The sequence below is a fragment of the Microtus ochrogaster genome, chromosome 8, assembly GCF_000317375.1.
Source record: "Microtus ochrogaster isolate Prairie Vole_2 chromosome 8, MicOch1.0, whole genome shotgun sequence".
Lineage (NCBI taxonomy): Eukaryota > Metazoa > Chordata > Mammalia > Rodentia > Cricetidae > Microtus > Microtus ochrogaster.
In genome coordinates this window covers 3725184-3740465 of record NC_022015.1, presented here as the reverse complement: position 1 = coordinate 3740465, position 15282 = coordinate 3725184, and the positions used below count along the sequence as shown (strand labels likewise).

General features: G+C 49.3%; 1 protein-coding gene across 2 annotated transcripts in view; it reads left to right on the top strand.

Moving 5' to 3' along the window:
- The first annotated feature begins 3934 nt into the window (after nt 1-3934).
- Nucleotides 3935-15282, top strand: part of Dkk3 (dickkopf WNT signaling pathway inhibitor 3) — a 42994-nt gene continuing 31646 nt past the window's right edge. The window contains exons 1-4 of one of the 2 annotated variants that reach the window (XM_005351006.3): nt 3935-4015; nt 4524-4759; nt 11752-11889; nt 13890-13973. In XM_005351006.3, the coding sequence (XP_005351063.1) occupies nt 4547-4759; nt 11752-11889; nt 13890-13973 (435 nt within the window). In that variant the 5' untranslated portion in view covers nt 3935-4015; nt 4524-4546. Of the gene's footprint in view, nt 4016-4265; nt 4338-4523; nt 4760-11751; nt 11890-13889; nt 13974-15282 lie in introns of those variants that run through there. The other variant, XM_013347655.2, reaches the window with a different exon arrangement.

The following is a 15282-nucleotide window of genomic DNA, read 5'->3' as shown; positions in this document are numbered from 1 at the left end:
AAAGGGGAAGCGAATCACTCCTGGTGGCTTGTCCCTGTTCTGCTCGAGAAATCTCGAGGGGGGCCCATCAACGCCTGTGAAGTTAGACTACCTTGAAGAGAATCTTTTCACTAAAATGGAAGAAAGCAAGCCCGGCACAGTGGCTCACACTTGTAAACCAGGCACTTGGGAGGTGGAGCTAGGAGGATGAAGGACTTCAGGTCCCCTTTTGACACTTAGTGAATTGGAAGCCTTGGTTACATGAGACCAAGTCTCAAGTAAGTAAATAAATGAAAGGGGAGGAAGAAAGTATATGCCAAATTGGAGAGGTTATATGCAAATACAACACTTTTTTTTTTAATGGGCTGAGTATCTGTGGGGATCCTGGAACAATCTCCCCAAGGACTTGAAGAATATATAAGAACAGAATCTTCCCGTACCCCAGGAAGATTCATCAGAAACCAGAGCCAACGGTTTGGGTAGTGTCTCCTCCTCTCTCTCTCCCTTCTCCCTCAGGCTTGTGAGCTTCACTTGAGTTCTTCTTCCTCACTTGGATGGTTTCTTCAGCCTCAAGTTCAAGAGAGGAAGAGATGGGTCCAGCTTGGCTGAGCTGTCCTTCGTTGGTTTAGTCAAATGAGGTCACCAGGGTCATCACAACCTGATGCCCACCCCTAACGCTGTGAGGTGGAGCAGGATGGTGGTCCTTCAAGTACTTGATGGAGGGTTAGCTTTGACCACTCAGAGGCCAGCATCTCCTTGTCCTCAAACCTTGCTTGTCTATTTACCTGTTCTTCATTGCGCTGTGGCTTCCCAGGCTTCTGTGTATTTGGCATGTCCCGGTGGCCACTCTGGGATGGATTGAAGGTGGCTGCAGGGACGGATGTTACGTGTAATCTCACTTGGCTTTCATTTGCGCTATGAAAACAGCCGCCAAATACATTTTCTCTACCTGCACCTCTACCCATTTTGTTCCAACTTATATTCACCATAATTTACTTGGGATGGAGAGAGAGCCAAGTGTGGTGGTGCACACCTACAATCCTTTTGTTTAGAGGGTGAAAGCAGGAGAATTGGGAATTAAAGCACCTTTGTCACATAGTGAGACTATATTAGAAACATTTTTTTAAAAAAAGCAAAAACCCTGCTGTGTGCTTTCCCCTGCCTCCCACTCAGAAGCAGGCCGTGCATGCCTGTATTATACCCATATTTGTTACTATATTCGAGGGTCCATAAATAACATCTGCTATTATTCTGTGTTTTAGAAATTTGCACACCCAGTAGTCTACAAATTTCATCCTACAAACTACCTCTTCCACTCTGCATAATGTTTTTGAGCCTTAGTAATACTGCTACCTATAAATGTTACTTCTTATTTCTCCTGCCACACAGCATTGTCCTGTGTATAAAAACCCCATTTTATCCACTTTCTTCCCGAAAAGGGCCAGCAAGTGGTCTTTGTATGCTCACCAGCTCAGACAGAGCTGTGGTGAGCTGCATCCTACAGACACCCCCTTGGGCACGTGTTTCCAGTGGGTGGATGGCGAGATACAAAGCCGCCGTGCTGCACCATCTAACTCTCTAGGAAGTTTCTAGAGAGTGACAACCACGCTGGGGCCACTTCTTCATCCGTGAAATGAGAATGGTTGGTTCTCAGGGAGAAAGTATGAGAACTTAAGAGTGTTATTTAATTATCCCAGGATGTGCTCCCAACACTCTGAAAGAAGACAGACAAACTAAACAACAACCCCTGTGGTGGTTTGAATGAGAGATGCCCCCCCATAGGCTTGGGTATTTGAACACTTGATCCCCAGTTGATGATACTGTGATTTAGATGATGCTGACTTGTTGGAGGAAGTAGGTCACTGGAGACTGGCTTTGAGATGATATATTTATTGGCTTTGAGATGATATATTTATACCCACCTACTTCCAGTTCGCTCTCCCCGCTTCATGCTTGCAATTAAAGATACGAATTCTCAGCTTCCTATTCCTGCTGCTTCTACTCTGCCATCATGGGCCTCATTCCCCCCGCTTCCACCCCCTTTCTTAAGCTGCCTTTGGCCGTAGTATTCAGCAGCAGACAAGTAACTAACCCTTACTGCCTCCTGATGTCCTAGTGAATATAGATCTTGTGGAGTTGTAGACAGTTCCTTCCTCCAACATAACAGGTGTGTGCAGATCTGTCCCCTCTCCGCTCCAGCCCCTAGGCCCCTCATCTTGCAAAAGTCATCTAGATAGGGACTCTTCTGCCAGTCTCCAGAGTCACTGGATTTCTTTGCCTTCATCCAAGCTTTTCAAAGCCAAGACCATGTCTGGACGGGGTGGTGCCCATCACTATGGCTTGCTCAGTGCCTCTGCTGCCACCCTGGAGCTGTTCCTAGACTGGCTCAGAGCTAGGCAGGTTGAGAACTTATAATTAAGTCATGCGTAGTTTCTTTTCTTTTTGTGATAGTTTTGTTGGTAACAGAACTATTTATCTACAAAACAGTCCTATAAAGAATGGTGGTCACAGAAGTGAGATTTCCCCTTATGAGAAAGCACAGCCCTTCAGCTTTTAACGACCAAAAGTAGCAGCACCAACCTCCAAAGGCTGCTGAGTATTCAGTGAGCTAATGCCTGCATTTGGAACGGAATGCTTGCTCAGTGACCACACCGCTGTACCGGTGTGCCAGCAGCTCTTGATATAACCCCTTCATTTTCCAGGGATCAAACGGATAGGCCTGAGGCTCTGCAGATACAAAGGAGCTCCTGGTTCCTGGTGGGTAGATGGGAGAGGGACTGGCAAAAAGACTCCAGCCAGCTAGTGGCCTGGGAGCACAGGGGCCAGCCACCCCAGAAGAGAAACGGGGAGTGTTCTCCTTTGGCTTTCCATTGCTGTAATAGAGACCATGACTGAAAGCAACTTTAGGAGGAAAGGGTTTGTACTCCATCATCACAGGAAGCCCAGGCAGGAAGGGCCTGAATCTGGAGTCAGGAACCGAAGCAGAGAGGCTGGAGGAAGGTGGTTTACTGGCTTTTTCTCCTCTGGCTTGCTCAGCTGCTTTGCTTATACAGTCCAGGCCCACCTGCCTAGGGTTGGCATCACCCACAATGGCTGGGACCTCCTACATCAACTAGCAGTTAAAAAAATGCCCCATAGATACATCCACAGGCCAATCCAATAGAGACGGTTTCTCAGTTGAGGTTCCCTTTTTCCTGGGTGGCTCTAGTTTGTGTCAAATTGGGGGGGGGGGGCCGGAATAAACTAGCCAGCACAGGGAAGAAAGGGGGAAAGGTCAGGAGATGCCTCGAGGGGAGGTGTCAGGGACACCACGGGGCGATAGAATCAGGACTAGAAAACCAAAGAAGTGGGAGAAAGGTTTTTGAAAACACTTTTTTTTTTCTAGGCACTGAGAAGATAGCTGCCAATAGTCAAGGCTGAAATCTCATTAAGAGAGCGGCACAGCCTACTTCTACACCCGGATCCCTCTTCATGCGTCGTGCATATTAAATAGGACGTGCACATACAACTATAGCCTATACGCTGTACTGTAGTTTGCTGGGCCTTGGGCCGGTGGTGTCGGTCCTAGCCACTCTGCTATGTCGCCCTCTAGGGACTTGCTGACATTGTGTTGACCCATTCTCTGGGCCAAAAGTGAAATTTCCCGGCTGGAGATGTCTAGACCAGTCTGTGATGGCTGAGGGGCTGGGATTCCATCCTTTAGGACCGCATCCAAGGCACAGGCGGGCTTAAAGCCAGCAAGGTGCGACTCAAGGCAGTCAGAGATGGCAGAAGCCTGGGCTTTCGCCGGGGAGAGGATGAATCCCCGCAGAGCCAGGACTTCCAAAGGCAGAGAGCGCAATTGGCTGTGCGACCGCCCCAGGGGCGTGGAGGGTTGTGTGTGTCGGGGGAGAGGGGCGGGGGTGAGCAGGTTGCATTCTCACTGGGTACCAGCGCTGCTGCATCCGCGCCTTGCGGGGGGTACTGATTCTTCTCCAGCTGCTCTGTGGCAGCCCAGAGGTGTGACCAACCTACGGCTCAGTTTTGTCTATTCGAGGTGGGCGCTCGGTGGTTACCGTCGTGGGGATAGCCCAGCTAGGTCTCACCTAAGTAGATAGAGGTGGGGACTTCATGTATTTGGGTCGCGTGGAGAGAAGGCTGACTTGGGCACTGCCGAGCTCTGCTTGGGGCTGGGAGGGGCTGGGAGAGGCTGAGTCGGGGACCAAAGAGTCTCAACAGTAGAGTTGCACTGTGAACTAGTAAAGGAAGGGGCGGGACTCGAACCTGTAGCCTAGCTAGGGTCACTCTGGTCTAAGAAAAGGGGGTCCTTGGTTCGGGAGCTGGATTTCCATCAGCGTGGCAAGTAGAGCTTCCCCTAGGTACTAGAGTTGGGGGGTGTAGAGGGCATCCAGGCTGGAGCGGGTTGCGGGGCCCCACAGCCCCTAGGAGGGGCTGTGGCTGAGAGGGGGCTGGGTCTCGCTTCATATGGGGGCGGGCAGAGCGGCGGGGCGGGGCGGGCCAGAGGGGTGGTCCTGCAGTCTCTGATAGCGTTCCGGGACACACAGGCTGAGGCCAGCGCCGAACAAACATGCAGCGACTCAGGGGCGTTTTGCTGTGTCTGCTGCTGGCTGCGGCTGTCCCCACCGCCCCGGCTCCTGCCCCGACGGCGACGGGGACTCCAGTGGAGCCGGGTCCGGCTCTCAGCTACCCGCAGGAGGAAGCTACGCTCAATGAGATGTTCCGAGAGGTGGAGGAGCTGATGGAAGACACTCAGCACAAACTGCGCAGCGCGGTGGAGGAGGTGGGTGCACCCCGAGGACTCCCGGCTTGTAAAGTAGGAGGATAAGTAGGGAGTGGGCCTGGGGAGGCAATGTTTCCAGAGATGGTCGCAGCACTGGCCAAAGACCTGACTTTGTGTAGAGCTGGAAAGGGCCTGCCAGCAGACGTGAAGCGCTGGGTGATCTTTACTCTCAGCTGGTTCTACCTGCCTGCCTAAAGGTCTGGATCCAACTCTGTTCACCAAGGGAGTCTTAGCTGAATCCTTCCTGGGGAGCTGGGGCCACAGTGTTGCAGATGGCTTTGGATATGTAGCTGGCTTTCTTCCCCAGTTGGAGCTGACTTGAAGTTGAACCCACTCTGGTGTCCCAGCGCGGTGGCTTTGCAGACGCTGGGGCAGCTGCAGGGAGCTCCAAGTTCTAACATGTCCCTTGGGTGTCGAGTCTGTAATATCGTCCCCAAAATACAGTCAGGATGCCAGTCAGGAGGGGAAAAAGGGTCAAAGTCTGTTGAGGGGTGGGAAAGGAAGACTCGAGTAAGGCCTGCGTCCACGCCGCAGGGATGGTCAGAAGGTAGGGGACGAGGATGTGAGAGGCAACCCCATTTCACCTACACGCAGTGTGGTTTGGAGTTCAAGTTTCAGATTCTCTGCTCCTCAACAATAGGTGGATTTGGTCAATCATTTAGCATCCTGAACCTCAGTTCCCGGTGAGAATTTGATACAATGCCCCTCACCTGGCAGATGAGAGGCAGATTTCGGTTTCTCATCCTCTTCCAGGTGCCAGCACTTTGGATGGCACCTCACTCTGACACCTAAGATGGCCTCCAACCGTGTTGAAAGCTTCCTAAGCCTTCTTGGTCAGTGTGTGGCTAGCTGTCGTTGGCACCTAAGGGCAGGCTGGAAGGGAGTGGAACCAGCGATTTCAGTGAACCAGACAAGCGGGTTGGGCTCTCCACTGTCCTTTTCATAGTAACCCCCTCCGGCAGTCTTAAATGCTGGCCCTTGTCTGCTAGGATAGGTTGCTGTCTCGCTTCAATCTTGTGTAGTTTGGATATATTTTTCCTCTCATTCCCCTGGCCAACCTGATGGGCTTTGTAGGGAATACTGGGTTGGGAGGCAGTAACATAAGCAGCCATATATGAATATCTACCAGACAGGCCTGGGTCCCAAGATTTGTGGGTTTCCTGAGCTAATGGAACAGTTGGCACAAAAAGTGACTGAAGGCAGAGGGCGGCCAGCTGGAGTCCAGTGTCCCCTAACTCTGTAACTGCAGATTATGTGGAGTCTTTGACCACTCTGCTGTTCTTACCTGGGCTGTAGGACTTTCCCTCCCACACCCCAATTCCCAGGAACACAGACCGGTCACCTCCATGTTCACTCACTGGGAAATGCCCACCATAGTTCAGAGGGTTCAGAACAGGCTTTTTGGTCTCAGCTCTCGATGAGACCTGCTAAGTTAGCCTCTGTAGTCATCAGTGCGGTTTGCGACCCCATCAGACACTGGGAAAGATCCACAGTAGATTCTTATCATGGCTCCACTCTCCCCCTCCTGACATATCTCTCTGCTTGAGTTGTGCAGATTGGCTGTGAAACCCCAAAGACACTGATCATTGCATCAGCCCGAGTCAGTGATCTTCCTAGAGTGACCTGTGGGCTGTGGAGACAGGATAGGGGGTGGGGGGGCGAGCACTCTCATGGCAAAATCATAGACTGTGGAGACCAGCTTCTCTTCTTCAGTTCCCAGCACTGCCATTGATTAGCGATGGGACTCAGGGTCTGAAGTGGAGAAAATGCCCACCTCTAGGTCAGAGAGAAGATTCTAGAAAGCAAATTACCTAGTCAAATATTGGTGTAAGGAAAGCAGATAGATATAAACCAGTATCTTCCTCATGGGGTCATTGTAAGGATTATGGGGGATTGTTGAGGCTCAAAAAATAATGGCTATCTTTTTTTTTTTTTTTTTTTTTTTTTTTTTTTGTCGTGGTAATACTGGTAATGTGGCCAGGCTTTGTGGTACATACTAGTAGTCCGATCCTTGGGAGGCTGATGCAGGAGGATCATGGGTTTGAGGCCAGCTTAGGTTAAATAGTAAGACCAAAGCCAGCCTAGGCTACTCAGTGAGCTCACCCTCTGCTACAAAACCAAAAAAAAAAAAAAAAAAAAAAAAGAACAAAGAAAAGAAAACAAACAGTAGTAGCATGAACAGCAGCTAACAGCGAAGCTTACCAACACCTGATAGACTCTCAGTGGATCCCATCTTTAAAATGTCTTGGCCTGGGACTGTAGCTCAGCAGTAGAGTCTCACGTGCTTAAGGCTCTGAATTTGATCCCCAGCACCAGAGTTCGGTGGGAAGAAAGAGAGAAGGGTAAAGTATTCAAATCAGTCTTAAAATAGTGTATTGTTTTAATAGATTGTAACTATTGGCTTTTTAAAAGTAACTTTTATTTTTATTTATTAATATTTTATATATGCATGATTGTATGTGTGTGCATGCATGTACACATACCTGTATGCCACAGTGCATGTGTGGTTGTGTGGGTTCCAGAGATTGATCTTAGAAACTTAGGTTGCAAGCACCTTTACCCTCTCTGAGCCATCTCACTAGCCCGGCATTTTTTTTTTTTAAAGGAAGTTCCAGAAAACCCCTTAGATGTCATAAACACAGGGCAGTGGCTGTTCAGCTGCTATTCAGCGGCAGGGGTAGTAAGGGAGAACCCAGTCACAGGCGGTCGAAGTTTACATAGTTGCATCGTGAATCTGCTTTCAAGTAACTTCCTGGCATTTTATTTTTTCCAGCTGCCTCAAGCTGCTGATGTATCTTAAGGACAAAGTAGCTGATTTTCTAGGATTATCTTTAGAGAAAGCAAGTCCTCCTGTGGCCTCAATCTAAGATGTTCCTCTTCTCTTCTTTTTTGATTCCACGTGGTTAAGAAGTGGATGTTAAAAATAAAGTCACTTCATTCCTCTGCCGGAGTTGCCACATCTGTGACGGCTATTTTTGAGATGCTCTGTTATATGTATTCATTTGTTTTGTGTGTGTGTGTGTGTGTGTGTGTGTGTGTGTGTGTGTGTGTGTGTGTAAATGCCTGTTGCCCGCAGACATGTGGAGGTCAGAGAACAATTTAGGGAACTGGCTTTCTTTTCCCACCATGTGGGTCCTGGGGATTGAACTCTGATCGTCAGGTTCAATGCCAAGTGCCTTTGCCCATGTACCAACTCCCCAGCCTGTAACTGGTGTATTTTAGAGGGATCTTATCATCTCACCGAGTCCTAGGAAGAGTCCCAATACCAAGCCTGAATTTATCTGTTCAATTTTCCTACTGTGTTCTTTTAGTAGAAGTGCATTTGATGGGCTGTGAATGCCATTTTTAACCTCGTTCACATTCTTCAGCTGTGAAGCAACTATTGCTTCAGGCTTTAGTTTCTCTTGCTGGTGGCAGAAACTGCTGTGGCTGAAGATTCCATGGTAAACTGTACTTTTCATTTATGGTTTTCATTAAATAGTCCTTAGCTCATTGCATTGATACAGCCACTGGCAGATAGGGAACAGGGTTTGAGAGAGACTGCTCAGAAAACAGTAGCCTGGCAATTTGGTGACTTGCCAGCTATCTGAAAGCCAAACTGTACAATTCCAATTCCAGTGGCATTTAGAAAACATTAAGACAGTCTTTTTCAGGACACACCCTCTCCAGTACCTTGCTTTTCTTGTTTCCAGCTAAACCTTACTCTTTGCTAAACAAGCCAGGTCCCGTTCTCTAAAAATATGTTATTTCCTGCCCATCCATCCTGTCTCTAGTCCTGGTTTCTTTTCTTTCTTCTCCACTGTGTTATAAAGGGAGCTTTTCAGATGCTCACTGTTGGCTGCCTGCCCCTCCCACTTCTCTCAAGCTGGCTTCTTCACCAACTGCTTCCTTACAGGATGCTGCTAGGGGAGCAACTTAGGTTGCCATTAACCCCGCAACAGGTACCATATCTGCATTCAGATGGGGAGTTCCTTAATTCTCATACCTTCTGAACAAGCATGTGTCCAATCTGTGGTTTAGAGGGACCTGGAGTCTTGCCCAAGAGTATGTGGTTATTTGGGGGGAGGGGTAAAGCTGGGGCTTGAGCTCACCTTGTCTGCCCCGCCCCCATGCTACCCTGTGATGATGCTGGGGGCAGCTGGTTGTCTGACTCGGTGCTCATCTTGGTCCTTCTAAACTTAACAGGAAGCCTTTGCCTTTACCTTCTTCCAAACTTGATTCTGGCCAGTTCTCTGACTCTGGTCTCTTCCTACCCTAGTCTCTAAATTATTTCCCAACTAGTATAGAATCTATGTAGCTCCCAGTTGCCTGCTGCAGGAGTTCTTAACTGAGGGCAGGTGAATGAGAAGGGAATCTTCCTAGTTATCCAAAAAACTCACTGATGTGTACGTCCTGCCTTTAGAAATGATAATTTGGTACATCTAGGAAGGGATCTAGGTATTTATTTATTTAAGATTTTGAATGACCTCAATGTCTCTGGTTGAAAAACAGGTCAGCATCTGCGTTAGAGATGCTCTTTAGATGTGTTTTCTCCTGTGCCCAGCAGAGTCCCTCTGCTCCAGCTCACAGCATGGCTTGCTGGCTTATTCAGGATGCTACAGATTTCCTTCTGAACTCTGTTGCATTCTCAACTTCTCTATCCAAATCCTCTCATCCTTTGGGACCCACTCAACCCTGCCTTCTTTTCCTGAAACCTCCTTCCTTTCTTCTTTAGATTCTTGAGTTGCTGGTAGGCACCATCACATGAGAAAGGCCACAGTCGTCTTTAAACTGGTTTGTGTGAGACTCTTCCCATAAACATGTAGTCCCTGGGGAAAGGGACTCTTGGACTGCTTAGGAAAGGCATGCTACTTGAAATCAGAAAGACCTAAATTTTAATCGGAGCATTCCCATCTGCTGATTGATATGATGTCCTCTGTCAGGCTTGTTTTCTTTGCCTCTAACAGGACCATGAACAACTCCTTCCCTATGTGGGTTGCTGTGAATGTGCCAGATGTGTGGCCATACACACCAGTAAGGCTAAAATATTGCAAGGAGGCAGTGAAGGTTCCATGATGCAGCAGTGTTCCCCCTTTGGAGTGTCAGCACGACAATGTGACTTGGCTGGCACCCGAGACTGCTGGATGAACTGTGTGTGCACAGCAGATCTCTTCTAGTTCAGCATGCTTGGTCCTCAGCAGCTTGGCCTTCTGGCCAGGGGAAGTGGGCAAAGGGTGTTGCAGTATTATAGGGAATGAGAGCAGGGTGCTTTGGCTCATGGAAGCACTCAGCAGGTAGAGACAAGGGAGTTAAAAGCTAGCCTTAGGTGCATGGTAGGTTTGTGGCCAGTCTACATGAGACCTTGTCAAAAAGAGGGGAAAGAGATGGAGGGAGGGAGGAAGGGAAGGAAGAAGGGAAGGAAGGAAGGAAGGAAGGAAGGAAGGAAGGAAGGAAGGAAGGAAGGAAAGAGTGGGTATAGACAAAGTGGTTGTCTTTGTCAGGAAAACACTTGTTGAGGATTTGTTTTCCAGAATCGAAGCAGCCCAAATAGGAGTATTGGGAATCTCTCAACCCCTCAGCCAAGACCCCCACTGGGTCTTGCATCTGAAGTTTCTAGACACAGTGTCTGATAGGCTCTGTAGTCCTTGGCCTGGCCTGCCTTTGTGGCTGTGCAGCTGAGGATGGTCACCTGCCCACTCACCAGGGCTGGAGATTAACAGACCTGGAAGGAAAAGCTGGGTGTAAACATGTAAACACATGCTATTTGTGACACAGGTGCCACTGAGGCTCACAAGACAGAAGATTTGAGGGCGTGACCTCAGAAGCCCGACATCAAAGAAGGACCGATAAATGTTTCCAGAGAATTAGGACGGGTGTAGGTCCAGGAAACCATCTACTGATCCCATAGAAGGTCCACCGAGGGCTACCAAGAGATGGGATGGGGAAGGGAACTCCTATCTCAAGGATTCAGTCTATCTGAGTTCCAGTCTCACCACATACACCAGACCCTGCAACAGGATTGACGGCAAATTAAAAATAAAGAGGGAAGGATAAAAACAGTGAAGGTCCTTGAAAAGGACCCTGCCTTGGCCACTTGGGATTTAATCCTGCTGCAGCCCACAAGCAGACTTGTCTTACAAGACAGAGAGTTGGGGTACTTCTTCCCCAGCCTGTCCCTCCCTCACTGGAGACATTAACACTTAAGGCTTCAAAAGGCTGAGCACATTTTTGTAGCCAGAGAGAGACCAAGGTGCTGGCTCACTGTATAGGGATTTAATGCAAGTGACCCCTAGGTTAGGGCACAGGGTCTGGCCGGTCAAGGTAATATGCTCAAATTTCAACTCCAGCCTACACTGGCATCTTGGGAATTCTTCTCGACTCTGTGAGACTCAGTTTCCCTATTTGAAAAATGGGGATATTAGCATGCATCTCTTAGGAGGTTGTGATATTAAAAGAAAAAAAAGGGTTGACTTGGATGATGCAAAGCCACAAATGTAAATAAGATCAATAGAATGCAGATTAAAAACCAGAAGGGAGAAGGGCACCACCTGAGGGGAGAGCATGTGTGTATGCGTGTTTGTGTATGTGTGTGTGTGTGTGTGTGTGTGCGCGCGCGTGCCATGGAAAATGTGCAGTGGATCAGAGAACACATTTAAAGAAATCAGTTCTCTCCTTCCACCTTGCTGCTGCTTTGTGGGCTCCCGGCTGATTCTCCTGCCTCTGCCTCCCATACTCTTGTCGGAGTCCTGGGATTGCAGTTTGGAGTCACTACATCCAACATGGGTTCTAGGGATCAAACTCAGTCTTTAGGCTTGCTCAGCAAGCTCTTTTACCTTCCGAGGTCGTGAGACTTGAAGGCCATGTAAAACGTTTGGAATTCTTGTCTAAAGGCCACTCAGTGGCCTGTCACTGTTACCAATCTCTGCACCTATAGAAGAGAAAACGAGAAGGCACCCCTTTATTTCCCCCTCAGTTACAACAGAAAGAAACCATTTTACTTATTCAATTTGTAGATGGAGGCAGAAGAAGCAGCTGTGAGAACATCCTCTGAGGTGAACCTGTCAAGTTTACCTGCCAATTATCACAACGAGACCAACACAGACACCAGGGTCGGCAATAACACCATCCATACGCACCGAGAAATTCACAAGGTGAGGGCGGCAATGCAGCCATGTCTCCTTCCTATGGGGCCATCCCATTGGAGGGAAAGGGGCTTGTCGACAGCTGTGATATAAACACACACGTAACTGAGAGCTGTAGAAAGAGATTAGAACCCAGCAGAAGGGAGGATGCTGCTCAAGGGAGAGGTGCACTTCAGGCTCTGAGCTGCTCCTGCTCTTCCCAGGCAGTGTATGAAGCTGAGGCTTCTTCACAGCTGGGAAGACAGAACTCACCTCTTAGTTCATTCATGTGAACTTCCGTTCATTCATGTGTGCCTCTGTCAGGGGTGAAGAAGAGACCTTATGGTAGATGGGTCTTCACTAATCCAGTGGGAGTCACTCACTAGTGACACACCTAAGGAGGGGGACCCTTCTGCTGGGCATGGTGGAGTACTCCTTTAATCCCAGCCCTTGAGAGGTGGAGGCAGTTACAGGGTAGCCAGAACAACAGAGAGAGACCCCATCCTAGAAAAAAAAAAAACAAAGCTAGGTCCTCACTATGCAGACCTTGAACTCACAGACATCCACCTGCTTTGCCTTCTCCAAGGGCTGGGATTATAGGCATGTACCACCGTGATCTGCAGGTACTGACAAAGGGGAAAGCTGCTAGCAGCCCAGGCTCTCAAGGAGTCCTGTGGAGCACCAGCCTGTGTAGCGCTTCAGGAGGCAGGTGCACAGTGACAGTGAAATACATTCAGAAAATAGTGCATATATCCTAGAGATGAAGAAATGCATGGTGGGATAATAAAAGTCCCAAGAGGACCTGCAACAGAGCTACAGAATTTTTTTTTAATGACACTTGTACAAAAAAAACTATCAAGAAGGAGAAGGAGAAGAAGAAGACATGAAGACATCATTCCTTTTCACAGGGAGGAAATCTTTAGGTAAAAATTAGCAGGTATACACCAGGCATGGTAACTCATGTCTGTATTCCTAGCACTTGAGAAGTGGAGGTGGATGGGGGTATAAGGCCAGCCTTGGCTATATAGTGACTTTGAGATCTGTCTGGATGACTTGAGGGCCTGGTGGGGAGGAAAATAGAGCAAAGCAGAGCAGGATGGCAGAGCCCGGCCCTGGCTGCCTGGGAAGTAAGAGCTGATCCGTGTCTGCATCCTGGGCCGCAATCGCTTGGTTCTGGCTGTAGACTTGAGATAGTACAGCTGGCACCAACTTTAAAGATGATGCCAAAATGAGAAGACAGAATCAGGAAGAGAAATGACCAGATGGTTGCTGGCAGCTGAACCAGGACTCCAAGAACACAGTTCTTCTGGTCCTAGGCCAGACCCATCTGTAGTCCCAGCCTTGGAGGAGGCAGGAGAGGCTGTTTCCTTGCTGGGTGCAGTTTGAGGAACCTGCCCTCAGGACAGAATCAGGGCAGCCCAGAAACTGGCAAAGGGAGCCGGTTTCCTCTGTGCTTCAGGCCATCTCATGGCTGCATAGTCCGACGGAAGAAGGAGCTGGGGGCGTGGCCAGGACTTTCACCTTCTCGCCTCTTATGGAGACATTTATTTGGCTAGATGCACGGACTGGATTTTATGTTTTTGTCTTGAGACAGTCTCATGCCGCCCAGTCTGGTTCCCAACTTACCACCTAGCTAAGGCTGACCTTGAATTCCCGACCCTTCTGTCTCCACAGCCCAAGTGCTTTGATCAGAGGCCTCTGCCATCACGCTGGTCAGACTGGGAAATTCTTGACACTGAGTGCCAAGTGATGAGCCCCAAGAGTGATAAAAATAGCGGGTGTTGAGTACTTGCTAGGTGGCAGGCACCCCACCCCCACCCCGCTTGTGCTGTCCGCGATCACTTTATTCCCTCTGCACAGGATTGTGGGTACCTCCAGGAGCTCTGCCCACTGGCGGTACAGTGATTAGAACTCAGAATGGGGAGTGGGCTTCCTGTTGACTCCCACCCCAGAAAGTGAACTCAAACAAGGCTTTATGTTGTTCCCAGAATTCCTTGTTTCACTTTTCCTGCACCTGCGTTTGTCTGTAGGTAACCAACAACCAGACAGGACAGATGGACTTTTCTGAGACAGTCATTACATCGGTGGGGGATGAAGAAGGCAAGAGGAGCCATGTAAGTTGCTGTCTCTCTCTTTCATGCCCCCAGAGTGATGCATATCTGCAACTGCAGGCCCTGGGGGATGGGAGCAGACTCCCCCACTCCTCTTCAGCCTTGACACTGCCGGGCCCCATTCCTCCATCTCTGCCAAGGCCATGCAGTCTGAGAGAATGCTACACCTTCAGATAGCTGGGTCAGAAACAAGGGCCATTGAATCCAGCTATAATTTGTGCCTCCAATTTAAAAGGGGAACAAGCGTGAGGTATATGTAAGATCCTTTGGTGACAGACCTTGTGTCCCAGCTGGTGAAATGCCCAGAGCCCATGGAATGGCCCAGGCCTTAATGACTCCAGCTCCAGTCACACCTGGAGCCAGTAGACTAAAGGCTAAGAAGGCTACTTGTCGTCCCTAGTGTCAGGCTCTGGTTCCTGTAACTGCTGTGGCAGTTTGCTTGTGGTTTAGCCCAAAGGTGTGCTGAATTTTGTAGGATTATGAAGTCCTAAAGTTGGCAGGGACATGATGTGCACTCAAGTCAGGGAAACCCCAACAGGAGCCACTGATCAGACCTCGGGGCCAGAGAATTCCTTGCATGTGGATGTGGTCACTGGGGACAATGCACTTTCTTGTGGGGTCGGCAGGTTCGTCTCTTTGCACAGATGCCTCCCACACCCCTGGCAAAGGCATCCAGGATTTGTGCCACTCTTGACCTCACCGTTGAACTGGTGCACTAGCAGGAAGGTGGTGGTGTTTTGGTTGGCAGTCAGAACTTTCTTTTTGTTTCTTTTCCGCTTGTTTTGGCATGGTGCTCAAATGTGGGGAGTTGGTAGACATTTCCCATAGGCTGGCGGAGTGGGAGGCTGGTTGGCTGTGTGACAGTGGCTACCACCTTCCAAGGGAGACTGGTGGAATATGGAATGGGTTCTGCCGTGAGCTGGAGGGGGCCTGGCTACGGAGCCAAAAGCATGGCTTATCGCCACTCTATGACCCAGGGCAACTCAGCTTCCTACCTATCAGCCCATGCTTCGTACCTTCTCTTGGTTCTGGAAGGATGGGGAGATGGACCTGTGAGACAAAGGTGGGGCTAACAAAGCCCGGAAGGGAGGGAAGCCAGCTCTCCTTTCTTTTTAATACATACGTGTGTGTGTGTGTGTGTGTGTGTGTGTGTGTGTGTGTGTGTGTGGAAGCCAGAGGACACCTACTGTGAGCCAGGGTCTCCCACTGGTCTAGAGCTCACTTGTTAGGCTAGCGAGGCTGGTAGGCAAGCCTCCCATTCCTACATGGCTTCCTGGTGCTGGGATTCTAAGTGTGGCCATCACACCAGTCA